This window comes from Xenopus tropicalis, chromosome 3, assembly GCF_000004195.4.
Source record: "Xenopus tropicalis strain Nigerian chromosome 3, UCB_Xtro_10.0, whole genome shotgun sequence".
NCBI classification, from domain to species: Eukaryota; Metazoa; Chordata; class Amphibia; order Anura; family Pipidae; genus Xenopus; species Xenopus tropicalis.
The window spans coordinates 132,396-159,547 of NC_030679.2; the positions used below are offsets into that span (position 1 = coordinate 132,396).

At 54.3% G+C, this 27,152-nt stretch overlaps 2 protein-coding genes across 9 annotated transcripts in view; one reads left to right on the plus strand and one right to left on the minus strand.

The window, feature by feature from the left end:
* Positions 1–13,557, plus strand: part of ptpro (protein tyrosine phosphatase, receptor type O) — a 57,317-nt gene extending 43,760 nt beyond the window's left edge. For 2 of the 3 annotated variants that reach the window (XM_031897598.1, XM_031897599.1), the window contains 10 exons: positions 828–863; positions 1,909–1,990; positions 3,955–4,045; positions 5,444–5,520; positions 6,510–6,644; positions 7,366–7,488; positions 7,607–7,761; positions 9,841–9,976; positions 10,277–10,395; positions 12,712–13,557. In XM_031897598.1, coding sequence (XP_031753458.1) covers positions 828–863; positions 1,909–1,990; positions 3,955–4,045; positions 5,444–5,520; positions 6,510–6,644; positions 7,366–7,488; positions 7,607–7,761; positions 9,841–9,976; positions 10,277–10,381 — 940 coding nt within the window. In that variant the 3' untranslated portion in view covers positions 10,382–10,395; positions 12,712–13,557. 3 annotated transcript variants of the gene reach the window in all.
* A 4,344-nt stretch (positions 13,558–17,901) lies between these two features.
* The window catches only part of eps8 (epidermal growth factor receptor pathway substrate 8), a 49,573-nt gene continuing 40,322 nt past the window's right edge, over positions 17,902–27,152 (minus strand). For 5 of the 6 annotated variants that reach the window (XM_031898064.1, XM_031898066.1, XM_031898067.1 and 2 more), the window contains 6 exons: positions 27,019–27,130; positions 26,539–26,682; positions 24,668–24,899; positions 20,349–20,529; positions 20,136–20,265; positions 17,902–18,530 (listed from right to left, as the gene is read on the minus strand). In XM_031898064.1, the coding sequence (XP_031753924.1) occupies positions 18,417–18,530; positions 20,136–20,265; positions 20,349–20,529; positions 24,668–24,899; positions 26,539–26,682; positions 27,019–27,130 (913 nt within the window). In that variant the 3' untranslated portion in view covers positions 17,902–18,416. 6 annotated transcript variants of the gene reach the window in all.

The following is a 27,152-nucleotide window of genomic DNA, read 5'->3' on the forward strand; positions in this document are numbered from 1 at the left end:
CGCCGCCATCTTGGATCCGCCTCAGTTTGTCTGACGCCGCGGGTTTTTGTAGAAACGGGGATATAGTACAGGTAGAGTCTCTGATTCTTTTTTTCCCCATGCCTCCGATTATCACCTCTCGGTTATGCAGTCCCCTGAACGTCTGCAAGCGGGTTAGAAGCTTAAACAGCGGCTGCTTTTATCCCTTTCGCGCGGAGCTCACATCAGGGACGTCCACACTGTTCCATGACGCGCATGCGCCCCCAGCACTGTATTATTTTTACAGAGAAAAAGGAAATCAATTTTAAAAATCTGAATTATTTTATTAAAATGGGGTCTATGGGAGACAGGCTTTCTGTAATTTGGAGCTTTCTGGATATCGGGTTTCCGGATAAGGGATCCCATACCTGTATTATTGTAAGAAGACAAATCCAGTTTGTGTTTTACCAAACCCAGAGCAAACATCAAAAGGAAAAGGGGAGACAGGGAAGAGCTTGGAAAATAATGAAATAAATGAAGGTCTTCTATCCCTAATCTCCCAGTAAGGTAATTATTAGTTAAGTTAATTAATTGGACAGAGATGACACCCGCTTACCAGTTGGGTTGGCTGCAGCTTTATCTTAGTCTGTCATGGTAACTGGCTTGAGAGAAATACCTACTAACCCCAAAGTTTGGAATCCACTTGCTTCTATCTATTTCTGTTGCCTATTCCTTGTGTTCACTGATTTGTGGGTACTTTGGGGTTGGGGTGAGGGGCCCTCAATGCAATGGTACAGAATTCTAATACTTTGTCCTGAAAACTCTTATTCACCTTCTGTATTTATTGGTTGAACTGTGATTTCTTTCAGGAATAAAAATGGGCTGAAGAAGAGGAAACTGACCAAGTGAGTCCCTCAGTAGGGTCTATGGGACACATGGGGGGGGGGGGGGGGGGCAGACTCAGGGGCTCATTTCATTACATGTATAAGGAGATGCAGCCCCTCAGTAGGGTCTATGGGACACATGGGGGGGGGGGGGGGGCAGACTCAGGGGCTCATTTCATTACATGTATAAGGAGATGCAGCCCCTCAGTAGGGTCTATGGGACACATGGGGGGGGGGGCAGACTCAGGGGCTCATTTCATTACATGTATAAGGAGATGCAGCCCCTCAGTAGGGTCTATGGGACACATGGGGGGGGGGGGGGGGCAGACTCAGGGGCTCATTTCATTACATGTATAAGGAGATGCAGCCCCTCAGTAGGGTCTATGGGACACATGGGGGGGGGGCAGACTCAGGGGCTCATTTCATTACATGTATAAGGAGATGCAGCCCCTCAGTAGGGTCTATGGGACACATGGGGGGGGGGGGGGCAGACTCAGGGGCTCATTTCATTACATGTATAAGGAGATGCAGCCCCTCCGTAGGGTCTATGGGACACATGGGGGGGCAGACTCAGGGGCTCATTACATGTATAAGGAGATGCAGCCCCTCAGTAGGGTCTATGGGACACATGGGGGGGGGCAGACTCAGGGACTCATTTCATTACATGTATAAGGAGATGCAGCCCCTCAGTAGGGTCTATGGGACACATGGGGGGGGGGGGGGCAGACTCAGGGGCTCATTTCATTACATGTATAAGGAGATGCAGCCCCTCAGTAGGGTCTATGGGACACATGGGGGGGCAGACTCAGGGGCTCATTACATGTATAAGGAGATGCAGCCCCTCAGTAGGGTCTATGGGACACCTGGGGGGGGGCAGACTCAGGGGCTCATTTCATTAGATGTATAAGGAGATGCAGCCCCTCAGTAGGGTCTATGGGACACATGGGGGGGGGGGCAGACCCAGGGGCTCATTACATGTATAAGGCTCTATGGGACAGGTTGGCAGTAGATACTGAATAATTCAGATTACTTTGCAATAAAATATCTTTCATTATTTCCCATTTAGCCCCGTGCAGCTTGATGACTTTGATTTATACATAAAGGAAATGTCCAAAGACTCTGATTACAAATTCTCCCTCCAGTTTGAAGTAAGAATGAGGGAATTTTCTTCCTGTTAAGTCATGTGATGTCTGTCTGTCTGTCTGTACCCGTCTGTGTCTAATTGCCCTGTTCTACCACTGGGTGCCTCTCTGTACCCGTCTGTGTCTAATTGCCCTGTTCTACCACTGGGCACCTCTCTGTACCCGTCTGTGTCTAATTGCCCTGTTCTACCACTGGGCGCCTCTCTGTACCCGTCTGTGTCTAATTGCCCTGTTCTACCACTGGGCGCCTCTCTGTACCCATCTGTGTCTAATTGCCCTGTTCTACCACTGGGCGCCTCTCTGTACCCGTCTGTGTCTAATTGCCCTATTCTACCACTGGGCGCCTCTCTGTACCCGTCTGTGTCTAATTGCCCTGTTCTACCACTGGGTGCCTCTCTGTACCCATCTGTGTCTAATTGCCCTGTTCTACCACTGGGTGCCTCTCTGTACCCGTCTATGTCTAATTGCCCTTTTCTACCACTGGGCGCCTCTCTGTACCCGTCTGTGTCTAATTTCCCTGTTCTACCACTGGGCGCCTCTCTGTACCCCTCTGTGTCTAATTGCCATGTTCTACCACTGGGCACCTCTCTGTACCCATCTTTGTCTAATTGCCCTGTTCTACCACTGGGCACCTCTCTGTACCTGTCTGTGTCTAATTGCCCTGTTCTACCACTGGGTGCCTCTCTGTACCCGTCTGTGTCTAATTGCCCTGTTCTACCACTGGGCACCTCTCTGTACCTGTCTGTGTCTAATTGCCCTGTTCTACCACTGGGTGCCTCTCTGTACCCCTCTGTGTCTAATTGCCATGTTCTACCACTGGGCACCTCTCTGTACCCATCTGTGTCTAATTGCCCTGTTCTACCACTGGGCACCTCTCTGTACCCGTCTGTGTCTAATTGCCCTGTTCTACCACTGGGCACCTCTCTGTACCCATCTGTGTCTAATTGCCCTGTTCTACCACTGGGCACCTCTCTGTACCCGTCTGTGTCTAATTGCCCTGTTCTACCACTGGGCACCTTTCTGTACCCGTCTGTGTCTAATTGCCCTTTTCTACCACTGGGCATCTCTCTGTACCCGTCTGTGTCTAATTGCCCTGTTCTACCACTGGGCGCCTCTCTGTACCCGTCTGTGTCTAATTGCCCTGTTCTACCACTGGGCGCCTCTCTGTACCCGTCTGTGTCTAATTGCCCTGTTCTACCACTGGGCGCCTCTCTGTACCTGTCTGTGCCTAATTGCGCTGGTTAACCATTGGGCACCTCCTGGTACATACTCACACCTCTCTGTGCCTACCTGTCCTACCACTGGGAACCTCTCTGTGCCTACCTGTCCTACCACTGGGCACCTCTCTGTGCCTGCCTGCTCTGCCACTGGGCACCTCTCTGTGCCTGCCTGCTCTGCCACTGGGCACCTCTCTGTGCCTGCCTGCTCTGCCACTGGGCACCTCACTGTGCCTACCTGTCCTACCACTGGTCACCTCTCTGTGCCTGCCTGCTCTGCCACTGGGCACCTCTCTGTGCCTACCTGTCCTACCACTGGGCACCTCTCTGTGCCTACCTGTCCTACCACTGGGCACCTCTCTATGCCTACCTGTTCTGCCACTGGGCACCTCTCTGTGCCTACCTGTCCTACCACTGGGCACCTCTCTGTACCTACCTGTTCTGCCACTGGGCACCTCTCTGTGCCTGCCTGCTCTGCCACTGGGCACCTCTCTGTGCCTACCTGTCCTACCACTGGGCACCTCTCTGTGCCTACCTGTCCTACCACTGGGCACCTCTCTATGCCTACCTGTTCTGCCACTGGGCACCTCTCTGTGCCTACCTGTCCTACCACTGGGCACCTCTCTGTGCCAACCTGTTCTGCCACTGGGCACCTCCCTGTACCTTTCGGTGTAGCCACTGGCCAAGCGCCAGTCAAACCCATAACATACATGTAACATGTGACACATATTTAATAAATGGTTTTCTCGCCAGGAACTAAAGATGGTCGGACTGGATATTCCGCACTTTGCCGCCGACCTTCCATCAAACAGAGGCAAAAACCGCTACACGAATATCCTGCCATGTAAGTACCACGGGGAAATCGCTCTCCCAGATTATTTCACCGTTTGTAATAAGAGAATTTTAGTTGGTAAAACTTGGTCCTTGTGGTTCCTACACCTTCCACCCCATTCTGTTCCTCACAGTTCTACTCACTACTGACACTTTGTACCGGAATGTCTTTGGGCTTCTGTAGCCTTTCCAAGTCTGTATTCCCTCCCTAGTGATTGGTAGATTGTAAGCTTCTGGGAGTTTGCTATCTCATCCCTCCAATCACAGACATATTGCTCTTTAGACTGGTTTATTGATTTTGTTACTTGGCCTTTAGTCAGTGGGTGGGAGGCTTGGGTGGGCAGGGTGCTGATGAGTTGTTTCAGGGCACAAGGCTTTCCCTGGGTCTCATTGTGCAACAAGACTTTATGGGGGTAGGTCCTGGGGTTGCTGTTGTATAGGTGTGCCCAGTATGAGAGCGCCCTCTTCTGTATGGCAAACAGTAGGGGAATCTGCCCAGCTCAGCCCGACAGGCACTGTTTGGGGGGCTCCGGGGGGTGTGTAGGTGTGCCCAGTATGAGAGCGCCCTCTTCTGTATGGCAAACAGTAGGGGAATCTGCCCAGCTCAGCCCGACAGGCACTGTTTGGGGGGCTCCGGGGGGTGTGTAGGTGCCCAGTATGAGAGCGCCCCCTGCTGTATGGCAAACAGTAGGGGAATGTGCCCAGCTCAGCCCGACAGGCACTGTTTGGGGGGCTCCGGGGGGTGTGTAGGTGTGCCCAGTATGAGAGCGCCCCCTGCTGTATGGCAAACAGTAGGGGAATCTGCCCAGCTCAGCCCGACAGGCACTGTTTGGGGGGCTCCGGGGGGTGTGTAGGTGTGCCCAGTATGAGAGCGCCCCCTGCTGTATGGCAAACAGTAGGGGAATGTGCCCAGCTCAGCCCGACAGGCACTGTTTGGGGGGCTCCGGGGGGTGTGTAGGTGTGCCCAGTATGAGAGCGCCCCCTGCTGTATGGCAAACAGTAGGGGAATGTGCCCAGCTCAGCCCAACAGGCACTGTTTGGGGGGCTCCAGGGGGACCTGGAGAAGGTGCTGCAGAATTCCAGATGGAATATTTCTGTTGGGCTAGAGTCCCATTTGGGTGGGTCTGGGTAGGTGATCGGACCCCACACTTCGCTGCCGTAGAGAAGGATTGGGGCAATGACACTGTGGAAGAGTTTAAGCCAGACTCTTACTGGGGTTTAAGGGGGTACAGGTGTCTCCTGATGGCATAGAAGGTTCTGCCCCTTGTCTTTTAGAGCAGCTACTGCTGGTTTATAACTTCCTGATTGGCTGATTTCTAGGCCCAGGTATGTATATACCCCTCTCTCTCTCTCTCTCTCCTGATTGGCTGATTTCTAGTATATACCCCTCTCTCTCTCTCCTTTGCCGCAGATGATTGCAGCCGCGTGAAACTGATTTCTCTAGAAGCCGATGAAGGAGCCGATTATATCAACGCCAATTACATTCCGGTGAGTGGGTGGAGTCATTTCATGGCCCCCCAGTGTGAGCAGCACCCATTAAATGGGGTTCATCTTAAAATGATCTTTTCTTTGGGTGCAGATTATGTTAGTTCTGTAGCTATTGGCATTAGAAGTAGAGGTGCCCATACAGGGGCAGATCCCAGCTGAGTCCTTTGGACCAATTCTGCAGCTTATCTGCCCATGTATGGGGGGCCCCCGGTGGCCCTACCCAACCAGGATCTGTCTGAAAATCATCCACATGTCGATCGGATCGGGGGCCACATCGCCTCATTCCTTGCTCCAACTTTTCATTCCCCCACATTGTAATGAGATCATTTGGCCCTAAGGGGGGGCATATTGGGGGACCTCACCAAGGCTGTGAATCTTACCCTGTACGGACACCTTTAGGGTAAAGGCTTGGGGCTTTTGCCATAGCAACCACTTAGCATTCTGGAAATCCAAATAGAAGATAAATGTTAAAGGGCCTAAAAAGAAAATACAGTAACAATAAAATGAAAGCCCTACGTTTAGTCTGTTTGGTTGCCGGGCACAGTGACCCTGACAACCGGAGAGCATTTTCAGGCTGAAAAACCATACAAAATACGAACACTAATGCTTAAAAAGCCGCATAAAATCAATATAAAAACCCTATAGCTGGTTGCTTAGAGTAAGTTTATTTGTGGTATATTCATAGTGAAATTTTCCTTTAAATTAGTGGCAAAGGCACAGTTGTATTTCGGGGTGCTTCCATCCACCTTCCCTGTAATTAAAGCCACTATTCAGGATACTGAACCCCAAATAACCAGCTAACTCATCTGAAGGCTTTTGGGCATTTGCCCTTCCAGGTGTGTGGCCAAGTGGGGCAGGGGCATTCCCAAAAGGTGAGCTTACCCTTACCTGCCCCAATGCACCCCTCTTGGTACCCCCTGTGTAATGAGTGGAAGGTTTGTATCTGTGCCCGGTGGCGCTGCTCTGACTGGCACCTTTGTGGGTTTCAGGGCTACAGTGCCGCCCAGGAATATATCGCCACTCAGGGGCCCCTGCCGGAGACCAGGAACGACTTCTGGAAAATGATCCTTCAGCAGAAGTGCCAAGTTATTGTCATGCTGACCCAGTGCAACGAGAAGCGGCGGGTAGGTACCCCGTGGGCACAGTGAGGGTGGCGCCATGTACCACTTAGGCACTCAATGATCCCAGTTTAATGGCACCATAAACCCGTGAGAGAATATTCCAGACTGGATCCGTTCTGCACTTTGTTCAGCTTTATCTCTGACGGTGACGTGGGAGTCCTTGGGTGACGTGGGAGTCCCTGGGTGAAGTGGGAGTCCCTGGGTGACGTGAGAGTCCTTGGGTGACGTGGAAATCCCTGGGTGACGTGGGAGTCCCTGGGTGACGTGAGAGTCCCTGGGTGACGTGAGAGTCCCTGGGTGATGTGGAAATCCCTGGGTGACGTGGGAGTCCTTGGGTGACGTGGGAGTCCCTGGGTGACGCTGGGTTCCCTGGGTGACGTGAGAGTCCCTGGGTGACATGGAAATCCCTGGGTGATGTGGGAGTCCTTGGGTGACGTGGGAGTCCCTGGGTGACGTGGGAGTCCCTGGGTGACGTGAGAGTCCCTGGGTGACGTGGGAGTCCTTAGGTGACGTCCTTGGGTGACGTGGGAGTCCCTGGGTGACGTGGAAATCCCTGGGTGACGTGGGAGTCCTTGGGTGACGCTGGGTTCCTTGGGTGACGTGGGAGTCCTTGGGTGTCGCTGGGTTCCCTGGGTGCCATCGGGTTCTGTGCACCATGGTTACTGGTACTGACTGGGGGCAAAAGGGAAGGCAGGTATTAAAGGCAACATTTTCTGTTTTTTAGATTAAATGTGACCACTACTGGCCATTCACTCCGGAACCGGTAAACTATGGCGATATCACCGTGGAGATGGCGTCAGAGGAGGAGCAATCGGACTGGGCGCAGCGAGTATTTAGGGTCTCGTATGTGAGTAACAGCCCATTGGGCACTGCCAGTGTTGTCCTCTAGAAACGAGAATAAGGGGTTAGCGCCAGGCGTTGCTAGGGTAACGGTTAATATGTTCCTTCCTTTTGGGCCTGTGCAGGCGGATGAGACCCAGTGCGTCACACACTTTAACTTCACGGCGTGGCCTGACCATGGGGTTCCGACAGTCAATGCGGCCGAGAGTGTCCTGCAGTTTGTCCAGGTCGTCAGGCAGAAGGCGCTGAAGTCTAAGGGACCCGTAACGGTGCATTGCAGGTAACACTCACTCAGTCCCGCACTCACTCACCCCCAGTCCTACACTCATTCACTCAGTCCCGCGCTCACTCACCCCCAGTCTGGCCTACACTCACTCACCCCCGGTCTGGCCTGTCCTACACTCACTCACCCCTGGTCTGGCCCGTCCTACACTCACTCACCCCCGGTCTGGCCTGTCCTACACTCACTCACCCCCGGTCTGGCCCCTCCTACACTTACTCACCCCGGTCTGGCCCGTCCTACACTTACTCACCCCGGTCTGGCCTGTCCTACACTCACTCACCCCCGGTCTGGTCAGTCCTACACTCACTCACCCCCGGTCTGGCCTGTCCCACACTCACTCACCCCCGGTCTGGCCTGTCCCACACTCACTCACCCCCGGTCTGGCCTGTCCTACACTCACTCACCCCCGGTCTGGCCTGTCCTACACTCACTCACCCCCGGTCTGGCCTGTCCTACACTCACTCACCCCCGGTCTGGCCTGTCCTACACTCACTCACCCCCGGTCTGGCCTGTCCTACACTCACTCACCCTCAGTCTGGTCAGTCCTACACTCACTCACCCCCGGTCTGGCCTGTCCTACACTCACTCACCCCCGGTCTGGCCTGTCCTACACTCACTCACCCCCGGTCTGGCCCCTCCTACACTTACTCACCCCCCGGTCTGGCCTGTCCTACACTCACCCCCGGTCTGGCCCCTCCTACACTTACTCACCCCGGTCTGGCCAGTCCTACACTCACTCACCCCCGGTCTGGCCTGTCCTACACTCACTCACCCCCGGTCTGGCCAGTCCTACACTCACTCACCACCGGTCTGGCCAGTCCTACTCTCACTCACCCCCGGTCTGGCCAGTCCTACACTCACTCACCCCCGGTCTGGCCAGTCCTACACTCACCCCCGGTCTGGCCAGTCCTACACTCACTCACCCCCGGTCTGGCCTGTCCTACACTCACTCACCCCCGGTCTGGCCTGTCCTACACTCACTCACTCCCGGTCTGGCCTGTCCTACACTCACTCACCCCCGGTCTGGCCTGTCCTACACTCACTCACCCCCGGTCTGGCCTGTCCTACACTCACTCACCCCCGGTCTGGCCCGTCCTACACTCATTCACCCCCGGTCTGGCCAGTCCTACACTCACTCACCCCCGGTCTGGCCTGTCCTACACTCACTCACCCCCGGTCTGGCCTGTCCTACACTCACTCACCCCCGGTCTGGCCCCTCCTACACTCACTCACCCCCGGTCTGGCCCCTCCTACACTCACTCACCCCCGGTCTGGCCCCTCCTACACTCACTCACCCCCCGGTCTGGCCCCTCCTACACTCACTCACCCCCGGTCTGGCCTGTCCTACACTCACTCACCCCCGGTCTGGCCCCTCCTACACTCACTCACCCCCGGTCTGGCCCCTCCTACACTCACTCACCCCCGGTCTGGCCCCTCCTACACTCACTCACCCCCGGTCTGGCCTGTCCTACACTCACTCACCCCCGGTCTGGCCCCTCCTACACTCACTCACCCCCGGTCTGGCCCCTCCTACACTCACTCACCCCCGGTCTGGCCCCTCCTACACTCACTCACCCAACATTGCGCACAGAAAGTTACTTGCCCCTCGTGCCATCGCAGCCGGTCTCTGTGCCACTCAGATGCCCCATTACAGTTTCTGGCTGGCACAGACCCACTGGCGCACAAGAAACTTGTACTCTCATTGGCTGAAAAAAAATGTCACCGCTATTGTGTGCAATTCTCCGCCGCAGGCGCCACCGACATTGGTAAATTGCCCCCAAGTTCCGCCAGAAAAGGGCAACTGTTATTCTACTTAAAGACAAAAAATGTATCATCATTAGGCAGATTTGCCCATAGCAACCAATCAGTGTTTGGCTTTTTTCAGCCAGCTACAGGTAGAACAATACATGCAACAATTTGATTGGTTGCCACGGGTTACTGCCCATGGGATAATTTGCCCAGTGTTGATAAATGACCTCCCACTATGATTGCACTTTGCGCTCAGATTAGTAAATGAGCCCTTGGGCACTTGGGTACTGAGTCTGTGCCAATTCTGCGTGTTCCTCTCTGTGCCAGCGCCGGCGTGGGTCGGACCGGAACCTTCATAGCGCTGGACTGGCTGATGCAGCACATCCGGGACCATGAATTTGTCGATATCTTGGGGCTCGTGAGTGAGTTGCGCTCTCACAGGATGTCTATGGTGCAGACAGAGGTACGGGCTGTCTCTTTATCATCCCTCCCATGAAAATCAGCCCTAATAACCCACCCAATTGCCCACCACAATATCGGCATCACTGCCCAAGGCCAGTAGCCAGTTAGCCATTGGCTGAGCCTCCACTGTTTCACCTTCTTTTAGTTCATTTGATAAAGGTAAAATATCAACGTATATTTCTATTGGGCACTTTGTTGGGCAGATATTTCTATTGGGCACTTTGTTGGGCAGATATTTCTATTGGTTGCTTTGTTGGACACAACGGGCCAATAGGACCTCTCCGTTTGTCTCCCCCCATAGGAGCAGTTTGTGTTCATCCATCAGTGCGCGCAGTTGATGTGGAAGAAGAAGAGGCAGCAGTTCCGCATTAGTGACGTCATTTACGAAAACGTCAGCAAGTCCTAAAGTTCCTGTTGTGTGTAAGTGCGCCCGGAATTCCTTCCCCCCTGCACCCCATGGTAATGCTGGGGGGGGCAGCACCAATAACGCGGGGGGTAGCACCAATATGCTGGGGGACAGCACCAATAACGCTAGGGGGTAGCACCAATAACACTGGGGGTAGCACCAATAACACTGGGGGGTAGCACCAATTACGCTGGGGGGTAGCACCAATAACACTGGGGGGTAGCACCAATATGCTGGGGGGCAGCACCAATAACACTGGGGGTAGCACCAATAACACTGGGGGGTAGCACCAATAACATGGGGGTAGCACCAATAACGCTAGGGGGTAGCACCAATAACGCTGGGGGGTAGCACCAATAACGTTGGGGGGTAGCACCGATAACGCTGGGGGTAGCACCGATAACGCTGGGGGGTAGCACCGATAACGCTGGGGGGTAGCACCGTCTTCGCCTTAAAGAACCTCATGTGTCTTTCGGACTGTTTTCATTTATGCAATTTGTAGGACCAAATTTAATGTGAAAAAGGAGTATCCTGTGGGGAAGGAGTGGCCCCTGGGGGGGGGTGTTGTTTATTCGGCACTCACAGCACCAATGGGACAATTACAGTGAGAATTCCTCATTTATGGAAAAGGGAACGCTGGGGGGTAGCACCAATAACGCTGGGGGTAGCACCAATAACGCTGGGGGTAGCACCGATAACGCTGGGGGTAGCACCAATAACGCTGGGGGTTGCACCAATAACGCTGGGGGGTAGCACCAATAATGCTGGGGGGGGTAGCACCAATAACGTTGGGGGGTAGCACCAATAACGCTGGGGGGTAGCACCAATAACGCTGGGGGGGAGCACCAATAACGCTGGGGGGGAGCACCAATAACGCTGGGGGGGGGGCAATACCAATATGCTGGGGGGGCAATACCAATATGCTGGGCAGGCAGCACCAATAATGCTGGGCAGGCAGCCCCAATAACGCTAGGGGGTAGCACCAATAACGCTGGGGGAGAGCACCAATAACGCTAGGGGGAGCACCAATAACGCTGGGGGGGAGCACCAATAACGCTGGGGGGGAGCACCAATAACGCTAGGGGGAGCACCAATAACGCTGGGGGGGAGCACCAATAACGCTGGGGGGGAGCACCAATAACGCTGGGGGGGAGCACCAATAACGCTGGGGGGGAGCACCAATAACTCTGGGGGGAGCACCAATAACGCTGGGGGGGAGCACCAATAACGCTGGGCGGGAGCACCAATAACGCTGGGGGGGAGCACCAATAACGCTGGGCGGGAGCACCAATAACGCTGGGGGGGAGCACCAATAACGCTGGGCGGGAGCACCAATAACGCTGGGGGGGGCAGCACCAATAATGCTTGGCGGGCAGCACCAATAACACTGGGGGAGCAGCACCAATAACACTAGGGGGAGGGCAGCACCAATAATGCAGGGGGGGCAGCACCAATAATGCAGGGGGAGGGGGCAGCACCAATAATGCAGGGGGGGCAGCACCAATAATGCTGGGGGAGGGGGCAGCACCAATAATGCAGGGGGAGGGGGCAGCACCAATAATGCAGGGGGAGGGGGCAGCACCAATAATGCAGGGGGAGGGGGCTGCACCAATAATGCAGGGGGAGGGGGCAGCACCAATAATGCAGGGGGAGGAGGCAGCACCAATAATGCAGGGGGAGGGGCAGCACCAATAATGCAGGGGGAGGGGCAGCACCAATAATGCAGGGGGAGGAGGCAGCACCAATAATGCAGGGGGAGGGGGCAGCACCAATAATGCAGGGGGAGGAGGCAGCACCAATAATGCAGGGGGAGGGGGCAGCACCAATAATGCAGGGGGAGGAGGCAGCACCAATAATGCTGGGGGAGGAGGCAGCACCAATAATGCAGGGGGAGGAGGCAGCACCAATAATGCAGGGGGGTAGCACCAATAATGCAGGGGGAGGGGGCAGCACCTATAATGCAGGGGGAGGGGGCAGCACCAATAATGCAGGGGGAGGGGGCAGCACCAATAATGCAGGGGGAGGAGGCAGCACCAATAATGCAGGGGGAGGAGGCAGCACCAATAATGCTGGGGGAGGGGGCAGCACCAATAATGCAGGGGGAGGAGGCAGCACCAATAATGCAGGGGGAGGAGGCAGCACCAATAATGCAGGGGGGTAGCACCAATAATGCAGGGGGAGGAGGCAGCACCAATAATGCTGGGGGGTAGCACCAAACCTTATTACTGGGCCCCCCGGGGGTATATATAGGAAGTGCCCCAGGGGAAACAATACATTGGTTGATACGTTGGGTTTAACCCGCTGCTGTTATTCTCATTCTGCTCTTTCAGTGCAACCGTATTGGCTGAATATTTATTGACCAACCGCAGCCGCTGACTGTGGCTTTCCGCGTCCGGGTTGGTGGAGAAGCCGAGGGAAGTCTTCGCCTTAAAGAACCTCATGTGTCTTTCGGACTGTTTTCATTTATGCAATTTGTAGGACCAAATTTAATGTGAAAAAGGAGTATCCTGTGGGGAAGGAGTGGCCCCTGGGGGGGGGGGTGTTGTTTATTCGGCACTCACAGCACCAATGGGACAATTACAGTGAGAATTCCTCATTTATGGAAAAGGGAACAAGTGTTTGTTACCCCCCCACCGCCACAATGGTACTGGCTGCAGAAGTGGATCCCTAATGTTCATGGTCGTAGCAGTTCCTTGTGATCCACCTAGACCAGTGCAATTTCATTGGTTCACGCAGTTAAAGGGGCAGCGTCTGGCTCATTCCACCCCTCTGAATATTTAACCTGTTAACATCTGCATTTGGTGCTGTCACAATAGCAGATCCTATCAGGAAGGGTTTAGGGTTGAGCCAGGGATCCGCTCTTGGCACTGGATTTATTATTGGGTGGGAAGCGCCACTTGGGGTTTGTAGGGGGCGCTCACTCTCTCACCCACTGTAAGAAATGGTCGGACCCATAAGCCTCGGCCAATGGAAGGGCTCGACACGGATCCAGTAGCTCTCACTTATGTTTGTTGTTGTGTCACTAAAACCACACGGGTTCTTAATGGGACATGGCGACCGGCGCCTCTGGGTCAGTAGCTGCGCCCGTAGCTGCGCCCATAGCTGCGCCCATAGCGCTCACTGTACGGAGCCGGGAATCACTGCGCACTGAAATAAAGTGATGATTTTATGGGGCAGAAATTCTCTTTATATTGCAGCTTCCCTATGGGCTGCCGGGAGCAACTCACCCACACACGGGGTTGCCGGGGGCAACTCACCCACACACGGGGCTGCCGGGGGCAACTCACCCACACACGGGGCTGCCGGGGGCATTTCAACCACACACGGGGCTGCCGGGGGCAACTCACCCACACACGGGGCTGCCGGGGGCATTTCAACCACACACGGGGCTGCCGGGGGCAACTCACCCACACACAGGGCTGCCGGGGGCATTTCAACCACACACGGGGCTGCCGGGGGCAATTCACCCACACACGGGGCTGCCGGGGGCAATTCAACCACACACAGGGCAAACAAAGGTGAATAATATCGATTGCCCCCTACAGTAATTGCCCCAACCCACTTTACTGTACACAGTATTTATATTGATTCTGAAGGCAGTGTCTCCTGGGACTTGGCTGTAAGGAAAATGAGTAATTAAAGCATGTTGGCACCACTATGTGGGCAGAGGGGCATTAGTGAGGTTGGGCAGTGATGTTGGGGGTCAGGCTCACAGTCAGGGTTCCATCCCACAGGGGGCAGTTGGGTTGCCCCTCCCCTTGCTGCTATAACTGCCCCTGCCCTTCTGGGAAGGTTCCCACTAGATGGTGGAACAGTGTTGCTGGGAGTTGCTCCCATTCAGCCCCATTAGTAAAGTTGGGCAGTGATGTTGGGGGTCAGGCTCACAGTCGGGGTTCCATCCCACAGGGAGGCAGTTGGGTTGCCCCTCCCCTTGCTGCTATAACTGCCCCTCTGGGAAGGTTCCCACTAGATCGTGGAACAGTGTTGCTGGGAGTTGCTCCCATTCAGCCCCATTAGTGAGGTTGGGCAGTGATGTTGGGGGTCAGGCTCACAGTCGGGGTTCCATCCCACAGGGGGCAGTTGGGTTGCCCCTCCCCTTGCTGCTATAACTGCCCCTGCCCTTCTGGGAAGGTTCCCACTAGATGGTGGAACAGTGTTGCTGGGAGTTGCTCCCATTCAGCCCCATTAGTGAGGTTGGGCAGTGATGTTGGGGGTCAGGCTCACAGTCGGGGTTCCATCCCACAGGGGGCAGTTGGGTTGCCCCTCCCCTTGCTGCTATAACTGCCCCTGCCCTTCTGGGAAGGTTCCCACTAGATGGTGGAACAGTGTTGCTGGGAGTTGCTCCCATTCAGCCCCATTAGTGAGGTTGGGCAGTGATGTTGGGGGTCAGGCTCACAGTTGGGGTTCCATCCCACAGGGGTTCTGTTGGGTTGGGGGGTCAGGGCTCAGTCAGGTTCTTCCCATCTCAGCAAACCCATTCTGTAGGACCCAGCTCTGTGTATCGAGGGGGGAGGGGGATTATTGTGCTGAAACAGGGAAGGGCCCCCCAAATGGTTCCACAAAGCAGGGAGCGCAGAGTTGTACCCCATAACCTTAAGGTCACTGGAACCAGGGGCCCAAACCATGAGAACAGCCCTGGCCCATTATTCCTCTTGCACCAAACATTATACTCAAACACAGGGTTCTACTGGCACCGACCAAACCCAGACTCCCAGATGTGCCTCTGTACCATGGCCCGACCCACTGAGGGAACCCCATATCTTTATAACGGTACCAAGGCCCGACCCACTGAGGGAACCCCATATCTCTATAACGGTACCAAAGCCCGACCCACTGAGGGAACCCCATATCTCTATAACGGTACCAAGGCCCGACCCACTGAGGGAACCCCATATCTCTATAACGGTACCAAGGCCCGACCCACTGAGGGAACCCCATATCTCTATAACTGTACCAAGGCCCGACCCACTGAGGGAACCCCATATCTCTATAACGGTACCAAGGCCCGACCCACTAAGGGAACCCCATATCTCTATAACGGTACCATGGCCCGACCCACTAAGGGAACCCCATATCTCTATAACGGTACCATGGCCCGACCCACTGAGGGAACCCCATATCTCTATAACGGTACCATGGCCCGACCCACTGAGGGAACCCCATATCTCTATAACGGTACCAAGGCCCGACCCACTGAGGGAACCCCATATCTCTATAACGGTACCAAGGCCCGACCCACTAAGGGAACCCCATATCTCTATAACGGTACCATGGCCCGACCCACTGAGGGAACCCCATATCTCTATAACGGTACCAAGGCCCGACCCCACTGAGGGAACCCCATATCTCTATAACGGTACCAAGGCCCGACCCACTAAGGGAACCCCATATCTCTATAACGGTACCATGGCCCGACCCACTGAGGGAACCCCATATCTCTATAACGGTACCATGGCCCGACCCACTGAGGGAACCCCATATCTCTATAACGGTACCAAGGCCCGACCCACTGAGGGAACCCCATATCTCTATAACGGTACCAAGGCCCGACCCACTGAGGGAACCCCATATCTCTATAACGGTACCAAGGCCCGACCCACTGAGGGAACCCCATATCTCCAGAACGGTACCAAGGCCCGACCCACTGAGGGAACCCCATATCTCCAGAACGGTACCATGGCCCGACCCACTGAGGGAACCCCATATCTCCAGAACGGTACCATGGCCGACCCACTGAGGGAACCCCATATCTCTATAACGGTACCATGGCCCGACCCACTGAGGGAACCCTATATCTCCAGAACGGTACCATGGCCCGACCCACTGAGGGAACCCCATATCTCTATAACGGTACCAAGGCCCGACCCACTGAGGGAACCCCATATCTCTATAACGGTACCAAGGCCCGACCCACTGAGGGAACCCCATATCTCTATAACGGTACCAAGGCCCGACCCACTGAGGGAACCCCATATCTCTATAACGGTACCAAGGCCCGACCCACTAAGGGAACCCCATATCTCCAGAACGGTACCATGGCCGACCCACTGAGGGAACCCCATATCTCCAGAACGGTACCATGGCCCAACCCACTGTGGGAACCCCATATCTCCAGAACGGTACCAAGGCCCAACCAACTGAGGGAACCCCATATCTCCAGAACGTTACCATGGCCCGACCCACTGAGGCAACCCCATATCTCCAGAAAGGTACCAAGGCCCGACCCATTGAGGGAACCCCATATCCCCAGAACGGTACCAAGGCCCGACCCACTGAGGGAACCCCATATCTCCAGAATGGTACCATGGCCCAACCCACTGAGGGAAACTCATATCTCCAGAACAGTACCATGGCCGACCCACTGAGGGCAACCCATATCTCCAGAACTGTACCAAGGCCTGACCCACTGAGGGAAACCCATATCTCCAGAACGGTACCATGGCCCGACCCACTGACGGAAACCCATATCTCCAGAACGGTACCATGGCCCGACCCACTGAGGGAAACCGATATCTCCAGAACGGTACCAAGGCCCGACCCACTGAGGGAACCCCATATCTCCAGAACGGTACCATGGCCCGACCCACTGAGGGAACCCCATATCTCCAGAACGGTACCAAGGCCCGACCCACTGAGGGAACCCCATATCTCCAGAACAGTACCATGGCCCGACCCACTGAGGGAACCCCACCCCCAATGTATCACTCATAATGCCTTCCCTTGGTAGGGAATTCCATAACCTGACTGCCCTTACAGTAAGGAACCCCTTCCTATGCTGATGGTGAGATCCCCTTTACTCCCCACCCCCAATGAATCACTCATTCCCCCTCTCTTGGAAGGGAACCCCATAACCTGACTGCCCTTACAGTAAGGAACCCCTTCCTATGCTGATGGTGAGATCCCCTTTCCTCCCCACCCCCAATGTATCACTCATTCCCCCTCTCTTGGTAGGGAATCCCATAAGCTGACTGCCCTTACAGTAAGGAGCCCCTTCCTATGCTGATGGTGAGATCCCCTTTCCCCCCACCCCCAATGTATCACTCATTCCCCCTCTCTGGGTAGGGAACCCCATAACCTGACTGCCCTTACAGTAAGGAACCCCTTCCTATGCTGATGGTGAGATCCCCTTTCCTCCCCCCCCAATGTATCACTCATTCCCCCTCTCTGGGTAGGGAATCCCATAAGCTGACTGCCCTTACAGTAAGGAGCCCCTTCCTATGCTGATGGTGAGATCCCCTTTCCCCCCACCCCCAATGTATCACTCATTCCCCCTCTCTGGGTAGGGAACCCCATAACCTGACTGCCCTTACAGTAAGGAACCCCTTCCTATGCTGATGGTGAGATCCCCTTTCCTCCCCCCACCCCCAATGTATCACTCATTCCCCCTCTCTGGGTAGGGAACCCCATAACCTGACTGCCCTTACAGTAAGGAACCCCTTCCTATGCTGATGGTGAGATCCCCTTTCCTCCCCACCCTGTAATGATCAGTGCAGAATATCTGTAGAAAAATAACCCATTACTTATTATTTACAGATTTGCTTTAAATTTTATTTACAGAAAGAAGGAGAAAGAGGTTGGTCCTGGTAGAAACCACTGTTCCACGGAGCAGAACTCATGGAAAATACTGATAATGTTCCTATTTACACACACAACGTGGCGCCATCTCACCATAGGGGGCGCAGTCGCTCTGCCAGGGGGGAGTGGCTAATTGTGCTGTAACATGAGTGCTAGCACCCCCCTCTCCAGTAGCCTTTTGCCCCCACAGTAGCCAAATCCACCTCTTTGTTGCGTCTGTACAATCCGGTGGGCATGTCAGGAGCCCCTCCTTAAATATCAATTGGCATCTGTTCCACAAGGGGTTAAATAACATCTGGCAAATCATACAAAGAGTATAAAGCAGAATAAAGTCTAGAAAAGTCTTATCAAACAGCGGCATCACTCACACTGGGCCCGTCGGACCCCCGGGCACATTCGGGTAGAATCCTTGCCCCACGATCCCCCCTCCATTGGGGCTTCAACCACCCAATCACCGGAGTCAGTGGCTGTTCCCTTCATCGAAGGATTCCACCCCGGAGTCGCTGGCTGCCATGTTTATCCTTTCCTGCCGTTTCTTCATGATCTCTAGCAGCTCTGAGCCCCCACTTTGTTCCTGCAGGATATAAGGATATAGGTGATCCCCCAAACCCTAATACACTGGGTGCACTGTACCCCATGATTGCTAGTCATACCCAACCCTCTCTTTAGTACAATAACCGGGTATCCCCAATGTATCCCCCAAACCCTAATACACTGGGTGCACTGTACCCCATGATTGCTAGTCATACCCAACCCTCTCTTTAGTACAATAACCGGGTATCCCCAATGTATCCCCCAAACCCTAATACACTGGGTGCACTGTACCCCATGATTGCTAGTCATACCCAGCCCTCTCTTTAGTACAATAACCAGGTATCCCCAATGTATCCCCCAAACCCTAATACACTGGGTGCACTGTACCCCATGATTGCTAGTCATAGCCAACCCTCTCTTTAGTACAATAACCGGGTATCCCCAATGTATCCCCCAAACCCTAATACACTGGGTGCACTGTACCCCATGATTGCTAGTCATAGCCAGCCCTCTCTTTAGTACAATAACCGGGTATCCCCAATGTATCCCCCAAACCCTAATACACTGGGTGCACTGTACCCCATGATTGCTAGTCATAGCCAGCCCTCTCTTTAGTACAATAACCAGGTATCCCCAATGTATCCCCCAAACCCTAATACACTGGGTGCACTGTACCCCATGATTGCTAGTCATAGCCAGCCCTCTCTTTAGTACAATAACCAGGTATCCCCAATGTATCCCCCAAACCCTAATACACTGGGTGCACTGTACCCCATGATTGCTAGTCATAGCCAGCCCTCTCTTTAGTACAATAACCGGGTATCCCCAATGTATCCCCCAAACCCTAATACACTAGGTGCACTGTACCCCATGATTGCTAGTCATAGCCAGCCCTCTCTTTAGTACAATAACCAGGTATCCCCAATGTATCCCCCAAACCCTAATACACTGGGTGCACTGTACCCCATGATTGCTAGTCATAGCCAGCCCTCTCTTTAGTACAATAACCGGGTATCCCCAATGTATCCCCCAAACCCTAATACACTAGGTGCACTGTACCCCATGATTGCTAGTCATAGCCAGCCCTCTCTTTAGTACAATAACCAGGTATCCCCAATGTATCCCCCAAACCCTAATACACTGGGTGCACTGTACCCCATGATTGCTAGTCATAGCCAGCCCTCTCTTTAGTACAATAACCAGGTATCCCCAATGAGCCTCATTCTTTGGGTTTTGGTGGGCTAGCAAAGTACTGTCAGTGACTACCAATTACTGCCTCATTGCCCATTGCCTTTACTTGCCTCCATCAGTCATGGGGTAGATTGCAGGGAATGGCAGGGGCAGTATCAGGTAATTACTGGGGTGGAAAATCTGCCGCTTCTGCCATTGGCCCAAAGGTACAGGAGACGCAGCTAGTGGCCTCTCATTGGCTACGGAATCAATTGCCACTTATATTTCCTATGGTCTCCCCAACAGGAAAGTAGCCTGGCCTACAACAAACCTGTAGCCAATCAGAGCTAGAGCAAGCTGTAGCCAATCAGAGCTGTGGATGTGCACAGGGGGGTAACTGGATGGGCCGGGCCCCCAGAAAACTGGTGCTTCTGGAGCCCAATTTGCCCTGCAGGGTATGCCCAGGGGCACTTACCTCTATGGCGGCCTTCTGCACTGTAACTTGGTTGTACACCCTCGGGCCTTCCGGACACACAGTCTTCAGTTCATCCTTGGTGAGAGAGAAAAGCTGGGCCCCTGTGAGCACCCCGAGGCTGTCGACGGTTCTACCAATGAGAAGAGCCAATAGGGTTACCATGGTGACGCGGATGGCGCAAAAAGGTTAGAAAAGAGCAAAATAAATATTTACACGGAATTGAAGCCTTTGGCCTGTAACCAGGATTTCACATCCTCTGCCGGCGAACTGTACGAAATATGGACAGCCGGCGCGTTCAGCCGCGGCACGGTGAACTTCTTCTGCGCCGCACTGCGCCCAATGGTCAGTCTGTGGATCAGCTCATCCTGCACCTCCTCCATCTGGGATTTCCTGCCTACACCAAAAGAACATGGGGAGTCAGGGACTCAATTAGTGGGCGGGACTAGAGTGCCCTGATGAGAGCTTACAGGGGGAGGGGCAAGGAGTCTGTGAATGAAGCAGTGGGCGGGACTAGAGTACCCTGATGAGAGCTTACAGGGGGAGGGGCAGGGAGTCTGTGAGTGAAGCAGAGGGCGGGACTAGAACACTCTGATGAGAGCTTACAGGGGGAGGGGCAGGGAGTCTGTGAGTGAAGCAGAGGGCGGGACTAGAACACTCTGATGAGAGCTTACAGGGGGAGGGGCAGGAAGTTTGTGAATGAAGCAGTGGGCGGGACTAGAGTACCCCGATGAGAGCTTACAGGGGGAGGGGCAGGGAGTCTGTGAACAAAGCAGTGGGCGGGACTAGAGTACCCTGATGTGAGCTTACAGGGGTAGGGGCAGGGAGTCTGTGAACGAAGCAGTGGGCGGGACTAGAGTACCCTGATGAGAGCTTACAGGGGGAGGGGGAGGGGCAGGGAGTCTGTGAACAAAGCAGTGGGCGGGACTAGAGTACCCTGATGTGAGCTTACAGGGGTAGGGGCAGGGAGTCTGTGAACGAAGCAGTGGGCGGGACTAGAGTACCCTGATGAGAGCTTACAGGGGAGGGGCAGGGAGTCTGTGAACGAAGCAGTGGGCGGGACTAGAGTAACCTGATGAGAGCTTCCAGGGGGAGGGGCAGGGAGTCTGTGAACGAAGCAGTGGGCGGGACTAGAGTACCCTGATGAGAGCTTACAGGGGGAGGGGCAGGGAGTCTGTGAATGAAGCAGTGGGTGGGACTAGAGTAACCTGATGAGAGCTTCCAGGGGGAGGGGCAAGGAGTCTGTGAATGAAGCAGTGGGCGGGACTAGAGTACCCTGATGAGAGCTTACAGGGGGAGGGGCAGGGAGTCTGTGAATGAAGCAGTGGGCGGGACTAGAGTAACCTGATGAGAGCTTACAGGGGGAGGGGCAGGGAGTCTGTGAATGAAGCAGTGGGTGGGACTAGAGTAACCTGATGAGAGCTTCCAGGGGGAGGGGCAAGGAGTCTGTGAATGAAGCAGTGGGCGGGACTAGAGTACCCTGATGAGAGCTTCCAGGGGGAGGGGCAGGGAGTCTGTGAATCAAGCAGTGGGTGGGACTAGAGTACCCTGATGAGAGCTTACAGGGGGAGGGGCAGGGAGTCTGTGAATGAAGCAGTAGGCGGGACTAGAAGCAGTGGGTGGGACTAGAACTCTCTGATGAGAGCTTACAGGGGGAGGGGCAGGGAGTCTGTGAGTGAAGCAGAGGGCGGGACTAGAACACTCTGATGAGAGCTTACAGGGGATGGGGCAGGAAGTTTGTGAATGAAGCAGTGGGCGGGACTAGAGTACCCTGATGAGAGCTTACAGGGGGAGGGGCAGGGAGTCTGTGAATGAAGCAGTGGGTGGGACTAGAGTACCCTGATGAAAGCTTACAGGGGGAGGGGCAGGGAGTCTGTGAATGAAGCAGTGGGTGGGACTAGAGTACCCTGATGAGAGCTTACAGGGGGAGGGGCAGGGAGTCTGTGAATCAAGCAGTGGGCGGGACTAGAGTACCCTGATGTGAGCTTACAGGGGGAGGGGCAGGGAGTCTGTGAACGAAGCAGTGGGCGGGACTAGAGTAACCTGATGAGAGCTTACAGGGGGAGGGGCAGGGAGTCTGTGAATGAAGCAGTAGGCGGGACTAGAAGCAGTGGGTGGGACTAGAACTCTCTGATGAGAGCTTACAGGGGGAGGGGCAGGGAGTCTGTGAACAAAGCAGTGGGCGGGACTAGAGTACCCTGATGTGAGCTTACAGGGGTAGGGGCAGGGAGTCTGTGAACGAAGCAGTGGGCGGGACTAGAGTACCCTGATGAGAGCTTACAGGGGGAGGGGGAGGGGCAGGGAGTCTGTGAACAAAGCAGTGGGCGGGACTAGAGTACCCTGATGTGAGCTTACAGGGGTAGGGGCAGGGAGTCTGTGAACGAAGCAGTGGGCGGGACTAGAGTACCCTGATGAGAGCTTACAGGGGGAGGGGCAGGGAGTCTGTGAACGAAGCAGTGGGCGGGACTAGAGTAACCTGATGAGAGCTTCCAGGGGGAGGGGCAGGGAGTCTGTGAACGAAGCAGTGGGCGGGACTAGAGTACCCTGATGAGAGCTTACAGGGGGAGGGGCAGGGAGTCTGTGAATGAAGCAGTGGGTGGGACTAGAGTAACCTGATGAGAGCTTCCAGGGGGAGGGGCAAGGAGTCTGTGAATGAAGCAGTGGGCGGGACTAGAGTACCCTGATGAGAGCTTACAGGGGGAGGGGCAGGGAGTCTGTGAATGAAGCAGTGGGCGGGACTAGAGTAACCTGATGAGAGCTTCCAGGGGGAGGGGCAGGGAGTCTGTGAATCAAGCAGTGGGTGGGACTAGAGTACCCTGATGAGAGCTTACAGGGGGAGGGGCAGGGAGTCTGTGAATGAAGCAGTAGGCGGGACTAGAAGCAGTGGGTGGGACTAGAACTCTCTGATGAGAGCTTACAGGGGGAGGGGCAGGGAGTCTGTGAGTGAAGCAGAGGGCGGGACTAGAACACTCTGATGAGAGCTTACAGGGGATGGGGCAGGAAGTTTGTGAATGAAGCAGTGGGCGGGACTAGAGTAACCTGATGTGAGCTTACAGGGGGAGGGGCAGGGAGTCTGTGAACGAAGCAGTGGGCGGGACTAGAGTAACCTGATGAGAGCTTAGAGGGGGAGGGGCAGGGAGTCTGTGAATCAAGCAGTGGGTGGGACTAGAGTACCCTGATGAAAGCTTACAGGGGGAGGGGCAGGGAGTCTGTGAATGAAGCAGTGGGTGGGACTAGAGTACCCTGATGAGAGCTTACAGGGGGAGGGGCAGGGAGTCTGTGAATCAAGCAGTGGGCGGGACTAGAGTACCCTGATGTGAGCTTACAGGGGGAGGGGCAGGGAGTCTGTGAACGAAGCAGTGGGCGGGACTAGAGTAACCTGATGAGAGCTTACAGGGGGAGGGGCAGGGAGTCTGTGAATGAAGCAGTAGGCGGGACTAGAAGCAGTGGGTGGGACTAGAACTCTCTGATGAGAGCTTACAGGGGGAGGGGCAGGGAGTCTGTGAGTGAAGCAGAGGGCGGGACTAGAACACTCTGATGAGAGCTTACAGGGGATGGGGCAGGAAGTTTGTGAATGAAGCAGTGGGCGGGACTAGAGTACCCTGATGTGAGCTTACAGGGGGAGGGGCAGGGAGTCTGTGAACGAAGCAGTGGGCGGGACTAGAGTAACCTGATGAGAGCTTACAGGGGGAGGGGCAGGGAGTCTGTGAATCAAGCAGTGGGTGGGACTAGAGTACCCTGATGAAAGCTTACAGGGGGAGGGGCAGGGAGTCTGTGAACGAAGCAGTGGGCGGGACTAGAGTAACCTGATGAGAGCTTACAGGGGGAGGGGCAGGGAGTCTGTGAATCAAGCAGTGGGTGGGACTAGAGTACCCTGATGAAAGCTTACAGGGGGAGGGGCAGGGAGTCTGTGAATGAAGCAGTGGGTGGGACTAGAGTACCCTGATGAGAGCTTACAGGGGGAGGGGCAGGGAGTCTGTGAATCAAGCAGTGGGCGGGACTAGAGTACCCTGATGTGAGCTTACAGGGGGAGGGGCAGGGAGTCTGTGAATGAAGCAGTGGGTGGGACTAGAGTACCCTGATGAGAGCTTACAGGGGGAGGAGCAGGGAGTCTGTGAATCAAGCAGTGGGTGGGACTAGAGTACCCTGATGAAAGCTTACAGGGGGAGGGGCAGGGAGTCTGTGAATGAAGCAGTGGGTGGGACTAGAGTACCCTGATGAGAGCTTACAGGGGGAGGAGCAGGGAGTCTGTGAATCAAGCAGTGGGCGGGACTAGAGTACCCTGATGTGAGCTTACAGGGGGAGGGGCAGGGAGTCTGTGAATGAAGCAGTGGGTGGGACTAGAGTACCCTGATGAGAGCTTACAGGGGGAGGAGCAGGGAGTCTGTGAATCAAGCAGAGGGCGGGACTAGAACACAGATGACAGTATATGAGTGGGAGGCAGAGAAGGAGGTTTTAATGCTGAAATACAAATGGCGGCAGGTAGCCATAAAGGCCAGTGCAGGACAGATCCATGTACAGACAAGGAGGCTTACGGTCAGCTGGAACCTGCTGGAGGCCATGTTGCTCTCGGACACTTCCTCCCCCGCTGTCACTGGACAAACTGCTCTGTCGACTGATTGGTCCGGCAGTGAAGAGCTTGGCCACGGGCAGCGTTGGTTGCTGGGAATTAGCGAGTGGGGAATACGTTGGCGCTGGGTTTGGCGGTGGAGAGGGGGCGGCTGGGATTGGACCCGCTTGGCTTTGTATAAGGTCGGACTTCTGTTTCTACACAGACAAAAACGGGTCATTAAACGCGACTTTCCCTAAAAAGTTCTTATAATGCAAAAATCCCAATATCACAATCTGCGCATTCTGGCGAATTCCTCCTCCCAGTCAGCAACCGACCAACCAAATCCACTTCCTTTATCGGATTCCGCAACCGACCAACCAAAACCACTTCCTTTATCGGATTCACATTCCCCGTAACCCCAAATCTGCCGAATCCACATTCACTTTGCTCTGCGGGGGCGGGGAAAGAACAGAAAGCCCAACCCCCATGGCCATGCCGCCGCCCCTCAATACGTTCCATATATTTGTATTTACACGTGTGGATGGGAGCTGCCACATTGGTGGTTGCTGCGGTCTCAAAGGGAACCACTGACACACGTACTGCATTTATACCAGAACCTTAGGGGTAGCATGGAAACAAAATTAAAGGAAAACTATACCCCCAGAATGAATGCTTAGCCAACAGACAGTTTATATTATGTTAAGTTGCCTATTAAAGAATCACCCCAAACTGGAATATATATATCAGTAAATATTGCCCTTTCCCTTGAGCCGCCATTTTGTAATGGGCTGTGTGCTCCCTCAGAGATCAGCTGACAGGAAGTGATGGGCTGTGTGCTCCCTCAGAGATCAGCTGACAGGAAGTGATGGGCTGTGTGCTCCCTCAGAGATCAGCTGACAGGAAGTGATGCAGCTCTAACTGTAACAGGAAGTAGTGTGAGAGCAAAAGGCAGAACTGCCCATTCATTGGCTGATGGGGCCTAGCATGTATGTGTGCCTTGGCTTGTTTGTGTGCACTGTGAATCCTATGATCCCAGGGGGAGGCCCTTAATTCTTAAAATGGCGGTTTCCTATTTAGGATTACCCAAGCGCACATACTGCTAAATAAGTATATTTCAATGATAATGGTTTTACCCCCCCAAGCTTTATAAAGGTGAGCGCAGTAGGGAAGAAGGAATTACCTGAGACAGTTCTCCCAGTAATCGCTGTGGGTGGGGGGGAGAGAGAGAGTCAGATATAACACAACTGGCACCCAAAGGAGAGCCGCCATATTGCTCTTACACACCCAATGTCTCCATAACATCCACAGGCCAAGACACTCCCACCTGGGAAACCAAAAGCCCCAGCAACCCAGGGGGATTGAAAGCCACATCCTCTCTGAGAAAGGTGTGGCCCCAGGCCCCCCCAAAGGCCCAAATGAACGAACAAAAGAGGCACACAGGGAATTCTGGGAAGGGACAGACATGCAAACACAGCACACAGGGAATTCTGGGAAGGGACAGGCATGCACACACAGGGAATTCTGGGAAGGGACAGGCACGCACACAGACAGATATACAGGTATGTACCATTAAGGAGAACACACAGAAGGAATAGGGAGGCTAAAGGAAAAGCAACTTTGAGTCAGTGCAAAGGTAGAAGTGAATGATCAGAGGGGGCACTCGGGGAAGTGGTACCTGGAAGATCTCAAACTCCTCCTTTGGCATCAGAAGCTACAGACAGACACAATCAGCACTAACACACAGCTTGGCAATATAATGGGGGCAGATTAATCAACGTGTGACATTAGAGGCTGGGCTGTGTGTGTGCCGGGGGCACCATATCAGGTGGTACTGACCCAGGCGCTAGATGGTACCTGGATTGTGTGCGTGTACGCGGCTTCCATTGGCTTTGCTGACTGATCTTGTGGCTTCATTGCTACCAAAATATTGTTTGGCACAAAACCGACTGCCCCACTCGAGCTCCGGACTTTCCACCACTGCTTCTTATCATCGAGGACCTGGGGAAGTCACACAAGAGTCACATGTTTGCACTTTACTCTACAGGATTTGGGGGCTTCACTAAAAGCAGAACAACAGATTCCCCCCTTGGGATTTTTCTGGCTCCACCCAAGAGGAAAAATCAGTAGCTGTTAGGCTCCTCCTACATGAGGCAGATTCTCGGGGTGCGGATAAACTCCGCAAGCAAGGGACAGACACTGCTGTGCAAAGCAATTGGCAGAAATGCCTTTTTATTAGGAGGATGTTCTCTATACAAATAAAACAGCTTTTGGGTGGAGTTCCCCTTTAATGCCACTAGGAAGCAAACAACAAGCCATACAGTGGCCACACATTACCTCCAAGACATCATCTTTAAGGACAGAGAGTTCGTTTGAGTTCCGGGCCACAAAGTCGTACTTGCACAAGGCGTATCTCTGGGCCTCCACTTGGTCGCGCTCCTCAAAATTCCTTCAATAAAAGAAGAGGTTTA